At 38.7% G+C, this 18,822-nt stretch overlaps 1 protein-coding gene and 1 long non-coding RNA gene across 3 annotated transcripts in view; both read right to left on the reverse strand.

Annotated features, from left to right (window-relative positions):
- The window catches only part of SMARCAD1 (SWI/SNF-related, matrix-associated actin-dependent regulator of chromatin, subfamily a, containing DEAD/H box 1), a 103,830-nt gene that overhangs the window by 51,052 nt on the left and 33,956 nt on the right, over window positions 1-18,822 (reverse strand). For both annotated transcript variants that reach the window (XM_028508324.2, XM_036026344.1), the window contains one exon: window positions 8,153-8,256. In XM_028508324.2, coding sequence (XP_028364125.1) covers window positions 8,153-8,256 — 104 coding nt within the window. The remainder of the gene's footprint in view (window positions 1-8,152; window positions 8,257-18,822) is intronic.
- Window positions 1,528-7,144, reverse strand: LOC118500671. The gene is made up of 3 exons (XR_004903248.1): window positions 7,096-7,144; window positions 4,539-4,543; window positions 1,528-1,630 (listed from the first exon to the last, which is right to left on the reverse strand). It is a non-coding gene; the product is annotated as an uncharacterized LOC118500671 (long non-coding RNA).

An 18,822-nucleotide genomic window follows, 5' to 3' on the forward strand; every position in this document is an offset into this window, starting at 1 on the left:
CTTCCAGCCAAGATGGAGGTGTAAGTAGACACACTGTGCCTCCTCGCACAACCAAAAAAAGAGCAACAATTTAAAAATAAAAAACAGCCCTGGCTGGTGTGGCTCAATGGATTGAGCATGGGCTCTAAACCAAAGGGTTGCCAGTTTGATTCCCAGTCAGGGCACATGCCTGGGTTTCCGGCCAGGTCCCCAGTGGGGGCCACGTGAGAGGCAACCACACATTGATGTTTCTCTTTCTCCCCCCCTCCCCTCTCCCTAAAGATAAATAAAATCATAAAAAAGGAAGAGGAGGCATTTTCTAAAATAAAAAATAAAAAAAAAACAACCAGAACTGACAGAAAATAGAACTGTATGAAGTCCAACAACCAAGGAGTTAAAGAAGAAACATCCATCCAGACCAGTAGGAGGGGCGGAGTCGGGCAGCGGGGCCAAGAGAACTCTCCGCAAAGCAGCAGTGGATGACTGGGGCGGGCAAGGCCACGGCTGGTGGACCCAGCAAAGCCATGGAGCGTGAAGTGAGGTTGGCAAGGCTGCAGCTGGCTGGCAAGGCAGTGGCTGGTGGAGTGAGCAGTCTCACATTCACATGCAGATAAACAGGGAGCAACCCCAGGTCCCAGCATGGGGAAATAAAGCTTGAAACCACTGACTGAAAACACCTGTGGGGGTTGAGGCCGCAGTGGGAGAAACTCCCAGCTTCACAGGAGAGCTCGTTGGAGAGACCCACAAGGTCCTAGAATATAGACAAACCCACCCACCTGTGAATCAGCACCAGAAGGACCCAATTTGATTGTGGGTAGTGGGGGAGTGACTGAAATCCATCAGAGTGGAGCAAGCATCATTGTTCCCCCTTGACCCCTTTCCTACATACAGCGTCACAAAGCAGCGATGGGGGTTACCCTGCCCTGCCGAACACCTAAGGGTCCTAAGGGTTCACCCCTTAAATGCAGCAGGCACGCCAGACCAAAAAAAAAAAAAAAAAAAAAGGAACCTCCCTTTCATTTTCTCCCAAATGAAAAAACAGATTAAAGTTCCAGAAAAAATACAACTAAGCGACGAAGAGAGATCTGACCTATCAGATGCACAGTTCAAAACACTGGTAATCACAATGCTCATAGGATTGATTTAATTTGGTCCCAAATTAGATGAGAATATGAAGGCAATGCTAAGTGAAATAAGGAAAATGTATAGGGAACCAACAGTGATGGGAAGGAAACTGGGACTCAAATCAATGGTGTGGATCAGAAGGAAGAAAGAAACATTCAACCAGAAAAGAATGAAGAAACAAGAATTCAAAAAAATGAGGAGAGGCTTAGGAACCTCCCGGAAATCATTAAACATTCCAACATCCAAATTATAGGGGGGCCAGAAAGAGAAGAGAAAGAACAACAAATTGACAACTTATTTGAAGAAATAACAAAGAACTTCCCCAATCTGGCAAAGGAAATAGACTGTCAGGAAGTCCAGGAAGCTCAGGGTCCCAAAGTTGGACCCAAAGAGGAACACACCAAGGCACATCATTACATTACCCAAGATTAAAAATAAGGAGAATCTTAGAAGCAGCAAGAGAAAAGGAGTCAGTTACCCACAAAGGAGTTCCCTTAAGACTGTCAGCTGATTTCTCAAAAGAAACCTCAGTAGGCAAGAAGCGTCTGGGAAGAAGTATTCTTTCATCCAAGTCATGAAAGACAAGGACCTACATCCAAGATTACTCTATTCAGCAAAGCTATCATTTAGAACGAAAGAACAGATGAAGTGCTTCTCAGATAAGGTCAGGTTAAAGTAGTTCACCATCACCAATCCCTTCTTATATGAAGTGTTAAAGGGATTTATCTAAGAAAAAGATCAAAACTATGAACAGTAAAATGACAGCAAACTCACAGTTATTAACAGCCAAAACAAATACAGAAACAAACACAAACTAAGCAAACTAGAACAGGAAGAGAATCACAGAAATGGAGATCACATGGAGGGTTATCAGCAGGGGAGTGGGAGTGGGGGTAGAGAGGAAAAAGGTACAGAGAATAAGTAGCATAAGTGGTAGGTAGAAAATAGACAGGGGGAGATTAAGAACAGTATAGGAAATGTAAAAGCCAAAGAACTTATATCTATGACCCATGGACATGAACTAAAAGGGGGAAATGTGGGTGGGAGAGGATGTGCAGGGCGGAGGGGAATAAAGGGGGGGAAATTGGACAACTGTAATAGCATAACCAATCAAATGCATTTAAAAACACAAGGCTCAGTTTGGTAAGTGATAAAGACCCATGTGAAAAATGGATCTGTCCTGATTTTTTCACTCTTTGTATTTTAATCCAAATGTAGAACAACCCTTCCTTTTCTTCTATTTCTTTATTTAAAATTTACTTTTAAATTTTAGTATGCAATTTTTTATTGGCTATATTTATTTCAGGTATACAATATAATGACTGACATTTTTATACCTTACAATGTGATCACGCCATTAATTCCAGTAATCACCTGTCACTGTGCCAACTTATAACAGTATCACTGACTCATTCCTTCCCCTTTTCACTACCCTCCCACCTACCCCATGCCTTCTGGGAACTGTCCCTCTAGTGTGTTTCCATAAGTCCATTTTTGTTATGTGCTGTTTTTAGATTCCACATGTAAGTGAAATTACTTGTTCTCTGCCTGACTTATTTCACTATAATACCCTCTAGATCATCCATGTTTTCAGAAATGGCAAGATTTCATTCTTTTTTATTGCTGTGTAATATTCCATTGTGTGTATACACACACAGCCTCCACATCACCTTTACCCATTCATCTATTGATGAACATGTAGGTTGCTTCCGTATCTTGGACACTATAAATAATGCTGCAATGAACAGAGGGATGCATATATCTTTTCATGTTAGTGTTTGTTTTCTTTGGGAAAATACCCAGAAATGGAATTGCTGGGTCATATGGTATATGCTAGGTCATATGGTAAAATATCCATTTTTAGTTTTTTGAAGAGATTCCACATTATTTTCCATGGGGACTACACTTCTATTTCTTTATACCTCTTCTTATTGACTTCACAGCATGTGAAAGTGGTCCAGGCATATACTTTTATTTTGTGACAATGTGGACTCCTTCATGCCTATTCCTCAGGATAAAACACATGGTCTTTTTTCTTTCCAACCATTTGTTTCAAGCTTCTCCTCAATACTTGAAACTTTCCTTTTGTATGCACTGCTAAGTATTTTTGAACCAGGATGGTTAGATACGTTTGAGATGTTGAGTGAGTGCTTTTTTCCAACAGCAAAGTTCACAAATATGAAATAATAGTAAAACATAAACTTGTGGGATAACAAACAGTGAAATAAGGCAGCCAGTAGATGTTCTGAGGTGTGTGCATTTTATGTATTCCAATGTGGTTCAGTTCAGCTGGATGAAGTCTTCTGTATTCAGCTGGTATTTATCATGGACAAAACTGCACACAGACAATGCAAATTCAGGTCATGTTCAAACTATTCTCTTACATATTTACTCCATTGGTATAATTAATGTTTTTAAAACAGGGGACTGATCTCTTTTTGTGCAATAGTTGTTGGCTTGATAGGGGCTCCTGAGAGCAGCAGAACGGTTGATCATGCAGTATCAACTGACCATGAGACTTAACCTGTTGTATACTTTGGGTAGCTAACCCACCAAACTTATCACGGAGGATGAGGAACAGCAAGAAAAATGGTATATGTGAGACTGGACCTGAAGAACAAATAAGTTCTAAGTACAAATAATAAGGTACAAATAATTCTCAGATTTCCATGGTACCTACTTCTGCTTTACTATGCCCCTCCTTCAACCAGTATCAATGGCACCTTGGGAAATTCTTTATGATCAGATGAAGTGAGGGCAAAATTTGAACTTCGTTTTCAAAGGGCTAATGTAATTGTTAGAAGCTGAAAATGAAGTGAACAACTATATATACATAATCCCATTTAAGAGATTAGCCCTGCCCACAACTTGGGGCAGTGTACCTGTTGTTCATTTGGTATAGAAAGAGAGGTTAGAGGTACAGATCAATGGTATATCATGGGCAGTAGCTAAGTAGAACAAGAGTAGAAGGTTAGTGACCAGAAATCTGGGGAAGAGGTACACTGTTGAACTTCTCAGGTTTTCTGAGAACAGAATGCAAGGTTAACAGTGTTTCATGTGAATGCCCAGCAAAGTGCATCTATTGTAGGGCAGATATCTAATAATCAGGTAGATAAGATGACCATTATGTGACCATTAAGATCACAGCCACTTGGATGCTTGCTCAATGGATCTATGAAATAAATGGCTCTTACAACAGATATTGAGGCTGTACATATAGATCAACAAGGTAAGACTTTCCCACATCAATATTTATCTGGCTATTTCGACTACTGAGCCCTCAACCTGCCAAGAGCACAGGCCAACAATGAGTTCCCATGATAGCACCATTCCTTGGAATATTAAGCCAATTATTAGGTGGGAAGTTGATTATTTTGAATCTCTTTCATTATAGAAGAGACTGGAATAGAAACTTGCTCTGAGTATAAATTTACCTTCCCTACTCATCTCCTTCTGGTAAATGTTATGGGTTGAACTGTGTCCCCCGCAAATTCATATGTTGAATAACACCTGGTACCTCAGAATGTGTCCTATTCAGATACTGGATCTTTACTGAGGTGATTAAGTAAAAATGAGGTCATTAGGGTGAACCCTAATATAATCACTGTTGTCCTTATATAAAAAGTGGAAATTTGGAGAAAGACATGCGTGTAGAGAGCATGCAATGCGAAGATGAAGATGGATATCCATAAGTCAACAGACACTCAAGTTGCTAACAAAGAACCAGAATCTAGGTAAGAAGGAACAGCTCTCAGAATTCAATCCTTCTGACACCTTTATCTTGGACATCTATCAAGCCTACAGAACTGTGAGATAATCTATTTGTTATTTAAGCTACCCATTTTGTGGTACTTTGTTATGACAGCCCTTGAAAATCAATACATCTTATATAGCTATACAGAAAACCCAATTCACAGTCATACTACACCATGACACAATATTTCTGACCAGGGAGCTAATTTAACTGGGAGTGCATCAATGGATTCATGCCCAAGAAGTTCACTGATTTTATCACGTGCCTCAATAGCTAGAAACAGTTGGCTTACAAACAGTAGTATTACTTAGTGAAAGTTCAGCATGTGAACCTGTAGATAACACCCTGACATGTTGTTCTACAGAATGTAGAAGGGTAAATGCTTAGGATCAGCAATAAATATGATGCTACTTCCCTTATAATCATTATTTGTAGGTCTCTAAACTAAAATGTGGGCCTATGCTCTCACACTACAGCGGTTCCTCACACCTAAACACCCACTCACAGAATTCTTTAGTCCCCCATCAGTATTAGTTTCCAATGGAAGAATGCTTCCATGTAGGGACATAAAAATTGTCCTATTAAATTAGGGAAGAGAATGCCACCGGCTATTTTGGGATTCTTATACTACGTAAATCACAGGCAAAGAAAGAGGTTACTGTGTTACTGTGATTTATTTTGATTTTGACTACCAAGAAAAAATTGCGTTGTCCTACCAAGTCCTACCAAGAAAAAGGTACGACGACACCTGGTTTCACTGGCAGGTCTCTTAGTAATCCTACTCATAAAGTAAAAGTTAATTAAAAAAAAACTAGAGTAACCCAATAAAAGCGTAAGAACTATTACTTTAAGGTAACCAGTTAAATATCAAGAGTCACCTAGAAGAGTTATGAGGAGATGCCACTGAGGAGGAGGAAATGGTGCTGGAGATGGAAAGAGCTGTTTTTTAGAGTTATATAACTTCATGTATGTAAAAATTTCATGAAATAACATTTAATTTAAAATTATATACCACTAACTTCCGGCAAGATGGAGGAATAGGTGGACGCACCATACCTCCTCGTACAACCAAGATTAGAAAAACAATAATTTACAACAATAATTTACAATCAGAATAACACCCAGATCTGGCAGAGGATTTATCTGAATGGAAGTCGGGCAGCCAAGAAGTTGAAGTAGACGCGTTCATCCAGACTGGTAGGAGACAACAAGCCGGGCGGGCGCGGGGCTGGCTCGGGTTGGCGGCACGCGGAGGTCGGGAAAAGTTTGGCGTGAAATCGGGCGACAGCCATCTGGGGCGCAAGAACGCAGCGGTGATCCCTGAGTACGCAAGCTGCGGCGGGCAGACCCAGAGGGGCAGCGATTGTGGACCAGGGCAGAACTCGCAGCCCGGAAGCCCAGACAAGGGTCTGAGTCCAGGAGAACGGAACTATCGCCATTGTTTTCTCCCGTCCCGCTCCCGCCCCGCCCCCACATATAACGTCACAATCTAGCGACCGGGGTGCCCAGCCCCGGTGAACACCTAAGGCTCCGCCCCCCACTGTAACAAGAGTGACCAGACTGAAAAAAAAAAAAGGACAGACAGGGGGAAAATATGTTTTCAACAGAGCAGATCAGTCCCCCAAGACTCATCCTTTTGAGCGACCAAGAAATAGCCAATCTATCAGATGCACAGTTCAAAACACTGGTGATCAGAAAGCTCACGGAACTGGTTGACTTTGGGCGCAAATTAGATGAAAGGATGCAGGTCACCATAAAAGAGATGCAGGAAGATACGCAGAGGAGAGCCAATAGTGAAAGGAAGGAATATGAGTCTCAAAACAATACAGTGGACCAGAAGGAAGATAGAATCAACCAAGCAGGAAAGCATGATGAAATAAGAATTAAAAAAATCGAGGAAAAGCTTAAGAGCATCGAGGACACCTTTAAACGTTCCAATATCCGAATTATAGGGGTACCAGAAGGGGAGGAGCAACAAGTGGAAAAGTTATTTGAACAAATAATAAAGGAGAACTTCCCCAATCTGGCAAAGGGAACAGTCTTCCAAGAAATCCAAGAAGCTCAGAGAGCCCCAAAGAAGTTGGACCCAAGAAGAAACACACCAAGGCACATCATAATTACATTAGCCAAGGTAAAAATGAAGGAGAGAATCCTAGAAGCAGCGAGAGATAAGGGGACAGTCACCTACAAAGGAGTTCCCATCAGACTGACAGCTGATTTCTCCAAAGAGAACTTACAGGCAAGAAGGGGCTGGAAAGAAATATTCCAAGTCATGAAAGACAAGGACCTACATCCCAGATTGCTCTATCCAGCAAAGCTCTCATTTAGAATGGAAGGGCAGATAAAGTGCTTCTCAGATAAGGTCAAGTTAAAGGAGTTCATCATCACCAAGCCCTTATTTTATGAAATGCTAAAGGGACTTATCTAAGAAAAGAAGATAAAGAAAAGACATCTATAGTAAAAGGACAGCAAACTCACAAATATTAACAACCACACCTAAAGCAAAACCAAAAGAAACTAAGTAAACAATTAGAACAGGAACAGAACCACAGAAATGGAGGGCACATGGAGGGTTAGCAGCAGGGGGGTGGGAGGAGGAGAGAGAAGGAAAAGGTCTAGAGAATAAGTAGCATAGAATGTAGGTTGAAAATAGATAGGGGGAGGGCAAGAATAATACGGGAAATGTAGAAACTAAAGAACTCATAAGTATGACATATGGACATGAACTAAAGGGGGGAAATGTGGGTGGGAGGGGGGTATGGGAGGAGGGGAGAGAAGGGGGGAAATGGGACAACTGTAATAGCATAATCAATAAAATATATTAAAAAAAAAGAAAAAATAAATAAATAAAATTATATACCACTAGAATACTTATAAAAATTCATTTTATGGCCCTGGCTGGTGTAGCTCAGTGGCTTGAGCGCGGGCTGCGAACCAAAGTGTCGCAGGTTCGATTCCCAGACAGGGTACATGCCTGGGTTGCAGGCCATGACCCCCAGCAACCGCACATTGATGTTTCTCTCTCTCTCTCTCTATCTCCCTTCCTTCCCTCTCTAAAAATAAATAAAATCTTTTAAAAAATTCATTTTATAACTTAGAGATAAGCAATTAACACTATATAAATTTAAAAGAAAACAAAACAGTCACAAAAGTATGCAAAAATAAATCCTGACTTGGTAGTGAGAGAGAAGAAAGAAGATTCAGTTAGGTATATTTTCAGGTATGATATCCACGGACAACATACTCTGTACCTAAGCAGCTAATTTTTGATACTGCAATTCAATTGTAACTTACATGATCCAGTCTTTTCTTTTTTATAGATTGATCATCATTAAATTCATCGTCCTCATATGTCTCTGAAGAAGAAGATAATTTTCTTTTCCTGGGTCCACCACCTTCTAAAACAGAGAACATGCAAAATTTGCACACATCAGTATGTAAATCATTAATGAAAAAAAAGGCAAAAATGTCACTAAAAGGAATGCATTTGTAGATAGTCCCTTGGCAGCAGTTCCAATGCTGTTTCTTCAACATATGATGTATACTCAACAAATGTTAACAGAACTGAAGGAAAACTGAACAGACACTCTTCAATCTTTCAAAAGTAGAAATCACCATAATCATGTATTTGTAAACCATCACATTTATTGATAAAAATGTACATGACCAAACTGATAAGCAATTTCTTCAGAGCAATATTGGGAGGAAGGGGTTCTCCCCTGTGACTCAGTGTTCATAGGTAAGAAAAAGTTGAGTCCCATCAGCACAGCTTATCTGAATAGCATAACTGACATCAATAATTGTCTACTAGGTACCAGGCTTTGCAGAGGGCTTTTATAAACTACTGTTTCATTTACTTTCCAAAACAAACCTACAAAGTAGGTAGTTATATTTGCATTTAATAAATGAGGAGGAACTAAAATAAACAGTTCCAGCAATTAATGCTCTTAACCTAAAAAGAAGTATAACACAAGAATCTAACAGTAACGGAAATTTGCATATTCTCCCAAGACTAACAGAAAAACACACTCACTGTATATGATTTTTAAAAGCTATGTTACATATTTATACTTTGTATACACTGATCTATTTGTTAAATACTTTTACTTTCAGAGGACAAATTCTTGAGACATACTACTGTGCTAATATGAAAGCATCTGCTAAGTTAACAAAGGTTTTAGATTTCAGTATTAATTTATATTAGCACCCTAACTATGCAGTTAGAAATACAAGTTGTAGGACTTCTGGCAAGATGGAGGCATAGGTGGACGCACCGTACCTCCACCCACAACCAAGATTAGAACAACAACAATTTAGAGGCAGAATAACACCCAGAACTGACAGAATTTATCTGAATGGAAGTCGGACAGCCAAGAAGTTGAAGTAGACCCATTCATCCAGACTGGTAGGAGGGGCGGAGAGGAACAGCTGGGTGCAGGTGGTGGCTCGCGGAGAACAGGGAGAACAGGACGCGTAGGGCAACGGGAAGCATGTAAAGCATCTGGGGCACGCAAGATCGCAGTGGGTGGACCCTGAGTATGCAAGTGGCAGCTGGCGGACCCAGTGAAACAGCGATTGCGGACCAGGGCAGAGCGCGAAACCCAGGATCCCAGGAAGGGTCTGAGGTCCCAGGAGAAAGGAGCTACCGCCATTGTTCCCTCCCGTCCCCGCCTCCACACACAACGTCACAATCTAGCGACTGTGGTGCCCAGCCCTGGTGAACACCTAAGGCTCTGCCCCTCACTGTAACAGCAGTGACCAGACCAAAAAAGAAAAAGAGAGAGGGAGAGGGAGAGGGAGAGGGAGGAGGGGGGGGGGGGGGGGGGGGAGGGAGAGGGAGAGGGAGAGGGGGAGGGGGGGGGGGGGAGGGGGGGAGAGAGAGGGAGAGAGAGGGAGAGAGGGAGGGAGAGAGAGGGAGAGGGAGAGAGATGTTTCAAACAGAAAAACAGATCAATGCCCCAGGGCTCATCCTTTTGAGCGACCAAGAGATAGCCGATCTATCAGATGCACAGTTCACAAAACACTGGTGATCAGGAAGCTCACAGAATTGGTTGATTTGGGGTGCAAATTACATGAAAAAATGCAGGTTACCATAAAAGAGATGAAGGAAGATGCACGGAGAACTAATAGTGATGGGAAGGAAACTGGGACTCAAAACAACAGAGTGGACCAAAAGGAAGAAAAAAACAACCAAACAGGAAAGAATGAAGAAATAAGAATTCAAAAAAAAAAGAGGAGAAGCTTAGGAACCTCCAGGACATCTTTAAACGTTCCAACATCTGAATTATAGGGGTACCAGAAGGGGAAGAGGAAAAGCAACAGATTGGACACGTATTTGAACAAATAATAAAGGAGAACTTCCCCATTCTGGCAAAGGAAACAGACTTCCAGGAAATCTAGGAAGCTCAGAGAGCCCCAAAGAAGTTGGACCCAAGAAGAAACACACCAAGGCACATCATCATTACATTAGCCAAGGTAAAAATGAAGGAGAGAATCCTAGAAGCAGCGAGAGATAAGGGGACAGTCACCTACAAAGGAGTTCCCATCAGACTGACAGCTGATTTCTCAAAAGAGAACTTACAGGCAAGAAGGGGCTGGAAAGAAATATTCAAAGTCATGAAAGACAAGGACCTATATCCCAGATTACTCTATCCAGCAAAGCTTTCATTTAGAATGGAAGGGCAGATAAAGTGCTTCTCAGATAAGGTCAAGTTAAAGGAGTTCATCATCACCAAGCCCTTATTTTATGAAATGTTAAAGGGACTTATCTAAGAAAAGAAGACACAGAAAAACATATATAGTAAAAGGACAGCAAATTATTAACAACCACACCTAAAGCAAAACCAAAAGAAATTAAGCAAACAACTAGAACAGGAACAGAACCACAGAAATAGAGATCACATGAAGGGTTAGCAACAGGGGAGTGGGAGGAAGAGAGAGGGGGAAAAGGTACAGAGAGTATAAGTAGCATAGATTGTAGGTTGAAAATAGATAGGGGGAGGGTAGGAATAGTATGGGAAATGTAGAAACTAAAGAACTCATAAGTATGACACATGGACATGACTAAAGGGGGGATATGGGTGGGAGAGGGTGTACAGGGTGGAGGGGAGTGAAGGGGGGAAATGGGACAACTGTAATAGCATAATCAATAAAATATATTTTTTAAAAAAGAAATACAAGTTGTAGAAATATTAATATTCAAAATAAATGTAAATATGTCAGCTTTTAAGCCTGAAAGTTTCATAATTTGACATAATTTAACAAAATAACTGAATGCTAATAACCTTTTAAAGTATAATAAACACATGTTAACATGAATGCTTAAATTTTTCCCTCAACTTATTGATAACATATATGTGCATTATACATATGCCAACTAACTTCCAGCATCCACTTTAAGAAGGGGGAAATATAACCACTACTTCAGCATCACCCATACACAGAGTCCGGCAAAAATAACGCCCCCCTTTTATTATAAAATTGTAAGCATGTTAATTCTGTAACATATCACACTCAAGCACATCATATGACATTTTAGGTGAAATGTTCAAATTAAAACGATAGATCATTACACTCATATTATTACCATACTAACACTCAAGCAGGCTTTACTTCTGCTTGACCTTGTCTTTGTTGGTGTTAAGCGAGCACCTTGGGAATAGTCTAAATCTGGAAAAGCTTCAAACTAGATGATTTATGCCATGTCACCTACATATTTCTTCTGTAAAAGCCCTAGAACTTTGTGTTGTCAATAAAGAATTCTTCAGCCTTAAATATCCGTCTATACATTTTTTTCACAGCACCAAAACTTTACATGCACATAAAATGGCTAATGGCAAAAATTTGCAATTAAATGTTGGAAAAAATTCAAAACTAAAATTTTAGTACCAAAGTTTATATAATAGCACACAATGCTTGGTTGCCTATCTTTAAACCTATTCTATTTATTGATTAAATATTTTCTATATTATCTAAAAAAAAAAAACCAAATTAGTATGCTATGCTAAATATCACTTTCAAATTATGTGTTTCATAAATTCTCATCTTTTATTGGGAGCACTCATCACATCAATTTCAGGGGAGAAAAATTAGAGATGTACCTCATACCCAGGTAACAATATATTTCATGTAAATTCAGTACTTAAAAACAAAAGATAAAACATGGGACTGATTAAAAACATATGGACAACGAACACAAATAGGCAGTTCAACAAAAAAAAATGGAGAGGCTCAATTTATTAATTAAAGAGAGGGAAAATAAATTTTTTTTTCATTCTAAGATTAGAATTGTAACAGCCTTTCTGGAAGGCAACCCAAAAATATACCTCAGAATTTTAGCTCTGTGCCTTTTAGTCCAACAATTCCTTTTCCAGTTATCTATTCCACAGAACTAATGGAAATGTTTGCTTAGACATACATACACAAAAATGTTACCAAAAATGTCTAAATGCCCAAGATATTAGACAAATTAGGATACACACATAAATGCCACTATTATAAAAAAGACAGACTTTTAAAATAACATAGAAAGATGTCCCTAATAAATGAAGAAGTTACAGAACAGCAGATATGACAGGACTATACTCATGTAAAAATGTTTTTACCTATTCTTACACATATATAGAAGTGAAAAAAATAGCTACAGAAACTCCTGACACCATCAATAAATCCCTATTAGTAGCTTCTAAAATAGGGAAAAATTTTGGATATTATTTTTTTAAAGCAGTGTTCATAAGTAACTTAGTATCCATAAGCAAAAACTTTCAGAAAGCAATGTATAAAAGATACCACTGTTTAATATGCAAGATGATATTGTCTATAAAAGATTAATTTGTTGTAAAACCGATTCTAACACCATGACTTGTAAAACTGTCCAAGATCTCTTACAGTTATTTACAAAGGCCTTCTGTTGAAAATTGGCCAAATATACCACTCAAAATTTCCCATCTTAATGATATCTTATATCAAAGGCTTATCTATCTTGGTAAGACAAAGCCACCATTCCATGTATTACCTCAAAAATGTATGTAGTACTAAGGATGAAGATGACTGATACGACTGCCCAGTCCATTCCTAGATGAAGTATGGAAGTTTACTTTTAAAAAAAAAAAGCACGCGCACACACACACACAAGAAAACCCTGATTTCTTTCCTTATAACTTGCTGACTGACATTAAAAAATAGTTTCAAAATATAGTACAGAATGAGAACTCAGTTGAAGTTCAAATTTAATGAGGACTAATAAACCCATGAGGGCAGAGGTTTTTGCCCATTTTGTTTCCTTCCGTATCCTCAGCGCCTAAAATTGCATCTGGCACATAGTACTAGGTGTAAAATAAACATTTAAGTTAATGAGTTAGCTGAGAGATATAAACTGCTGAAGGGAAAAAGTTAGATACTACTGTGCAATAGTTATTCTACAAATCTTTCAATGGAAACATTATGGAATATTGAGATATTATGAGAACAAGAAAGAATACGCAAAATTTTCCAAACTGTTTTACAGCTCAACAGATGATCATTAAGACTACTAATTTTTAGAAACTTTTATAATTACTGCTAGGGGCACAGTAATGAGGAAGACTGTCAACCTTCTATACCATTTTCTATCATCAGATGCCACTTATAAATAAGAAACTGTAAACATTTACTATGTACTTACCATATGTCCCATACTATAGTAAGAAATTTACACTGACTTTATCACTTACAGCAACCTATGAGTTCAGTGCTATTATTATACTATTATAGTGCTAAGGAAATAGAGAAACAGAATAGTTAAGGAAACACTGCCCATGGCCACACAGCTAATAAGGGAAAAAATCTTAACATTCTGTGTAGCTAGCACCCCTACAGCATAATAGTGTTCCCTTATTCAAACTGGAATATTTTAAAGATTTTAAATATTTCACACAGATAAGATAATATCAAGTTTGGAATCCACTCCAATACAATATACTTTGTGGGGGGCAGACATGCAGTAGATAATTTTTGAAGAGGAATGGCAGGCCAGGGGAACACATTGTTTTCCGCTTGTATATTTTTTGAGTTTCAAAAAATTTAAAAGTGTAAAGACTTCACTTAGGAAAATGAGCATTTATTTATTCACACAGTTAATGAAAGAATAAATTGGCAAAATCTTTTAAAAAGTAACATGTAAGTATATATTAAAATTTTAAATGTGCATATCCTTTGATTCAGCATCCTAGTTTAAAATTTAGCCTAAAGAAATAATAACATAAACATTTACTTGTAAGGCTATTTATTTTAGTACTATAATAACACAAAAATGGAAACATAAATGTTAATTAAATCAACTGGGCTGACGAGTTCATGATGATAAATTAAATGATTTTTAAAAATGCAAACCAGGAAACAGTCATGGGGATGTAAAGTACAGCATAGGGAATATAGTCAATAACACTGTAGTAACTATCTATATATGGTGTCAGATCAGTGCCAAATTTATTGGGGTGATCACTTTGTGAGTTATATAAACGTCTAATCACTATGCTGTACATCTGAAAGTAGTATAATACTGTGTCAACTATAATTGAAAAATAAAGAATTCTTTTATTAAAAAGGCAAACCAGAAGTGACATCAGCATCCTGGCAGAGTAAAAAAACCTCTTAAAAGTTGTATATTGGAGAACTGTAATTCAGCAAGGGATTCCCTGCTCAGCACATAAAGACATCTAAGAGATTTATGCAATGAAACCTCTGAAGGTGAGTATATTGGGGTGAGCAGGGGAAGCAGGACAGGCAAAAGGACAGAGACAGGAACCAAAGTCACAGTTTGGTGTTTTCTGTGGCCACAAAGAATGTGGTAGCAGTGGCAGGTGGGACTGCAACCCCCTACTTGGCAGACCAGAGGGGCAGAGGTAGCATTCTGTACTGCCTGGCTGGTACACACTGAAAGCTGAACCCAGGAGAGGGGGTGAAGAAGCTGTGAAGAGAGTGTGCAGAGTGAGTGGCTTTGGTTGAACAGCCAGAATAAAAAACAAACAAAAGACACAGATGTGGGAATTGTCCCCACACCCTCTCCTGTAGCCCACCCACCTTCAGCAGACATGCAACAGTGGAGGCAGGTCATGAAGGGGCAAGAGTAATATTCCAGACAAAGTGGCCAGTACTCACTGTGTCTAAACAGAATGGAATACACAAAGCTGCAGAAGCAAGAACACACCCGCTAAACCCTTCCCCAACCCCTTATGGCACAACCTGGTAAAGGGCCCACTAGGACACCTCAGTAAGTGAGGGATGGTTGGCAGCTTCCAGTAACAGGAAAGCAGTGTCAGGAACTCAAGGCCCAGAGCCCCATCACCTGCCACACACCACCATGCGAGTCATGCCCTCAGACTCAGGCCAGGCCACCAAGCCATAAAGAGGATGCCTACCACCTTGGGGAATAGGACACATTTGCCAGAGGCTTGGGATATTGCCCCGCAGAGATCTCAGAACTCCCAGTGATGCAGGCAGGAGAGAACAAAAACTGCAGTTGTGTGATGTTATAGCACCTTCTACTGGAAAACAAAAGACAGACCTGTGCTTATTAAAGTGCTAATCAATTAAAAGTAAAAAGTACTTCGAGCAGATTTCAAACCCTCCAATGCTCAGGCAGAGAAATAATCCATAAGTACCATGAATAACCAAGGTAACAAGGTAATTTACAAAGAAAAATCATATACAAAAAATAAAATCAAAGACATGGAAGATTATGATTTAAATGACAGAGACTTGAAAGACCGCAGTTCTGAAAACACTCAATGAAATACAAAAAAAAAACTCAGAATGACAGTTCAATGAGCTAAGAAATAAAATGAGTGACCAAAAGGAGTATTTTCCAAATAGACTGGAACCATAAAAAACAATTTTTAAAAAAAATCCAATAGGAATCTAAACAACAAAACAAAACAAAAAACTAGCAAAATATAACCAAAGACACTGAAATAGGGGATAGTCTGACAGTGGCCAGAGGGGAGAGAAGAGGGAATTTCAGGGGGGAATGGGTAGGGATTACAGGAACAAATTTGGAGGACACATGGACAAAAACTAGGGGTGGGGGGTAATGGGGGGAAGGGGGGAGGGTTGGGTGAATGGGCTGGAACGGGAGTAGGGGGGAGAAAACTGTACTTGAACAATGATTGAAATAAAAAAAAAAAGAATACATAAAAAAAAAATTCCAAAGAAATTCAGGAACTGAAGAACTCAATAAATGAGATGAAGAATGAATTAGAAAGCTCAGAAAACAGAGCAGACCAGATGGAAAAAAAGAATCAGTGATCTTGAAGTCAGAAATCTAAAAAGGACTCAGGTAAAGATGAGAGAGAATTGACTTTTTAAAATATGAAAGAATTCTGTAAGAACTATCTGATTCCACTAGAAAGAGCAACATTAAAATAATGAGTATACCTGAAGAAGAGAGGGAAAAGAACAGAGAGCCTAATCAAATTGAGAACTTCCCAAACATAAGGGAAGAGCTGGACCCTCAAATCCAAGAAGTTAACAGAACACCTAATTATCTCGATGCAAAAAGGCCTTATCCAAGGCACATCATATTAAAGGTGTCAAAAGCTCATGACAAAGAAATAACTCTCAAGGCAGCCACGTAATATTGTAACCTATAAAGGAAATTCCATTAATTTATGTTTTTTATTTTTATCAGAAACTTTACAAGCCACAAGTGAAATCAAGTATTCAAAATATTGGAGAGTAATCACCAGTCAAGAATAATATATCTAGCAAAATTATCCTTTAGATATAAAGGAGAAATAAAGGCTTTTCCAGACAAACAAAAGCTGAGGGTATTCACAAGATCTATACTCCAATAAATGTAATGTTAAAAAAGTCCATTCTACCTGAAACAAAAATACAAAAGGATGTTAATTCTTCCAACCCATGAACACAGTATATGATTCTAGTTATTTGTATCTTCCTCAATTTTTTTCCTTTATTTTAGCGTCCTATATTTTTCCAAGTACACGCCTTTTACCTCCTTGGTTAAATTTCTTCCTATTCACTACTTTATATTTTTGGCATTGTTGCAATAGTAAATGGGGTTGTTTTCTTAGTTTCTCTTTCTGATATAGTTCATTGTTGGTGTATAAAAATACTACCAACTTCTGAATATTGACTTTGTATTCTGCTATTACTCAAAGCAATCTATAGATCTGATGTCATTCCTATTAAGATACCAATAGCATATTTCACAGATCTAGAAAAAATATTCCAAAAACTTACCTGGAACAAAAAAAGACCCTGAGAACCCTCAGCAATCCTGACAAAGAATAACAACATAGGAAGGATCACAATACCTGATATAAAATTGTATTACAAGGCCACTGTAATCAAAACAGTCTGGTACTGGTATAAGAATATACACATAGATCAACTGAACAAAATAGAGAGCCCAGAAATGAACTCATGTCTCTATGGTCAATTAATATTTGACAAAGAGGGCAGAAGCATAAAATGGAATATAAATAGCCTCTTAAACAAATGGCACTGGGAGATCTGGAATGACACATGCCAAAAAATGAAACTAGACCACCAATTTACACCATACACCAGAATAAACTCAAAACTGATAAAAGACTTAAACATAAGTTATGATACCATAAAAGTCTAGTGGAAAAGAGATAAATTTCAGATATTTCATATACCGATATTTTAGCCAATGTATTTCCTAGGGCAAGGGAAATAGAGGAAAAAAAAAATAAATGGGACTACATCAAATTAAAAAGCTTTTGTACAGCTAAAGAAATCATCACTAAAGCAAAAAGAGAATTGATTGTGTGGGAGAACATATTTGCCAATGACACATTGGACAAGTGTTTGATCCCCAAAATATATAAAGAAATCATACGACTCATCATGAGGAAGACAAAAAATCCAATTGAAAAATGGGAAAAGGCCTGAACAGACAATTCTGCAAGGAGGACCTCGTGTTGGCCCATAGACATATTAAAAACTAAACAAACTCAGTATCACTAGCCATCAGAGAGATGCAAATTAAAACTGCACTGAGATAGCACTTCACATGAGTCAGAATGGCTATCATAAACAAATCAACAAAATAGATTGGCGAGGATGTGGAGAAAAGGGAACCCAAGTGCACTGTTGGTAGGAATGCAGACTGGTGCAGCCACTGTGGAAAACAGTATGAGATTTCCTTAAGAAACTAAAAATGTAACTGGCGTTTTGATACAGTGATTCCACTGCTGAGATTATACCCTAAAGATCCTGAAACATTAATTCAAAAGAACTGATACACCCCTATGTTCATAGCAGCAGTATTTATAATAGCCGAGATTTGGAAACAGCTTAAGTGTCCATCAGTAGATGAGTGGATTAAACACTATGGTACATTTACACAATGGAATACTATGCTGCAGAAAGAAGAATTCCTATCTTTTGTGACAGCATGGATGGACTGGAGACTATTATGCTAAGTGAAAGAAGCCAGGTGGTAAAAGACAAATACCATACGATCTCACTTATAAGAGGAATCTAATGAACAAAATAAACTAATGAGCCCTGGCTGGCGTAGCTCAGTGAATTGAGCGTAGGCTGGGAACCAAAGTGTCCCAGGTTCGATTCCCAGCCAGGGTACATTCCTGGGTTGCAGGCCAGAACCCCCAGCAACCACACATTGATGTCTCTCTCCCCCTCCCTCACCTCTCTAAAAATAAATACATAAAATCTTAAAAAATAAAAAATAAAAAAATAAACTAATGAGCAAAAGAGAACCAAAGACATAGAATCATGGAACAGACTGACAGCTCTAAGAGAGAAGGTGGGAGATGGGGACTGACTAAAGCAAAATGATTAGTCAAAGAACATATATGAAAGACCCATGGACATGGACAATGGTGAGGAGATTGACTATAGAAGTTGGGGGCAGGCTGGGTTGAGTGGGGCAAAGGGGGGAAAAGTGCAACAACTGTAATAGCATGAACAATAAA

The sequence above is a fragment of the Phyllostomus discolor genome, chromosome 1, assembly GCF_004126475.2.
Source record: "Phyllostomus discolor isolate MPI-MPIP mPhyDis1 chromosome 1, mPhyDis1.pri.v3, whole genome shotgun sequence".
NCBI classification, from domain to species: Eukaryota; Metazoa; Chordata; class Mammalia; order Chiroptera; family Phyllostomidae; genus Phyllostomus; species Phyllostomus discolor.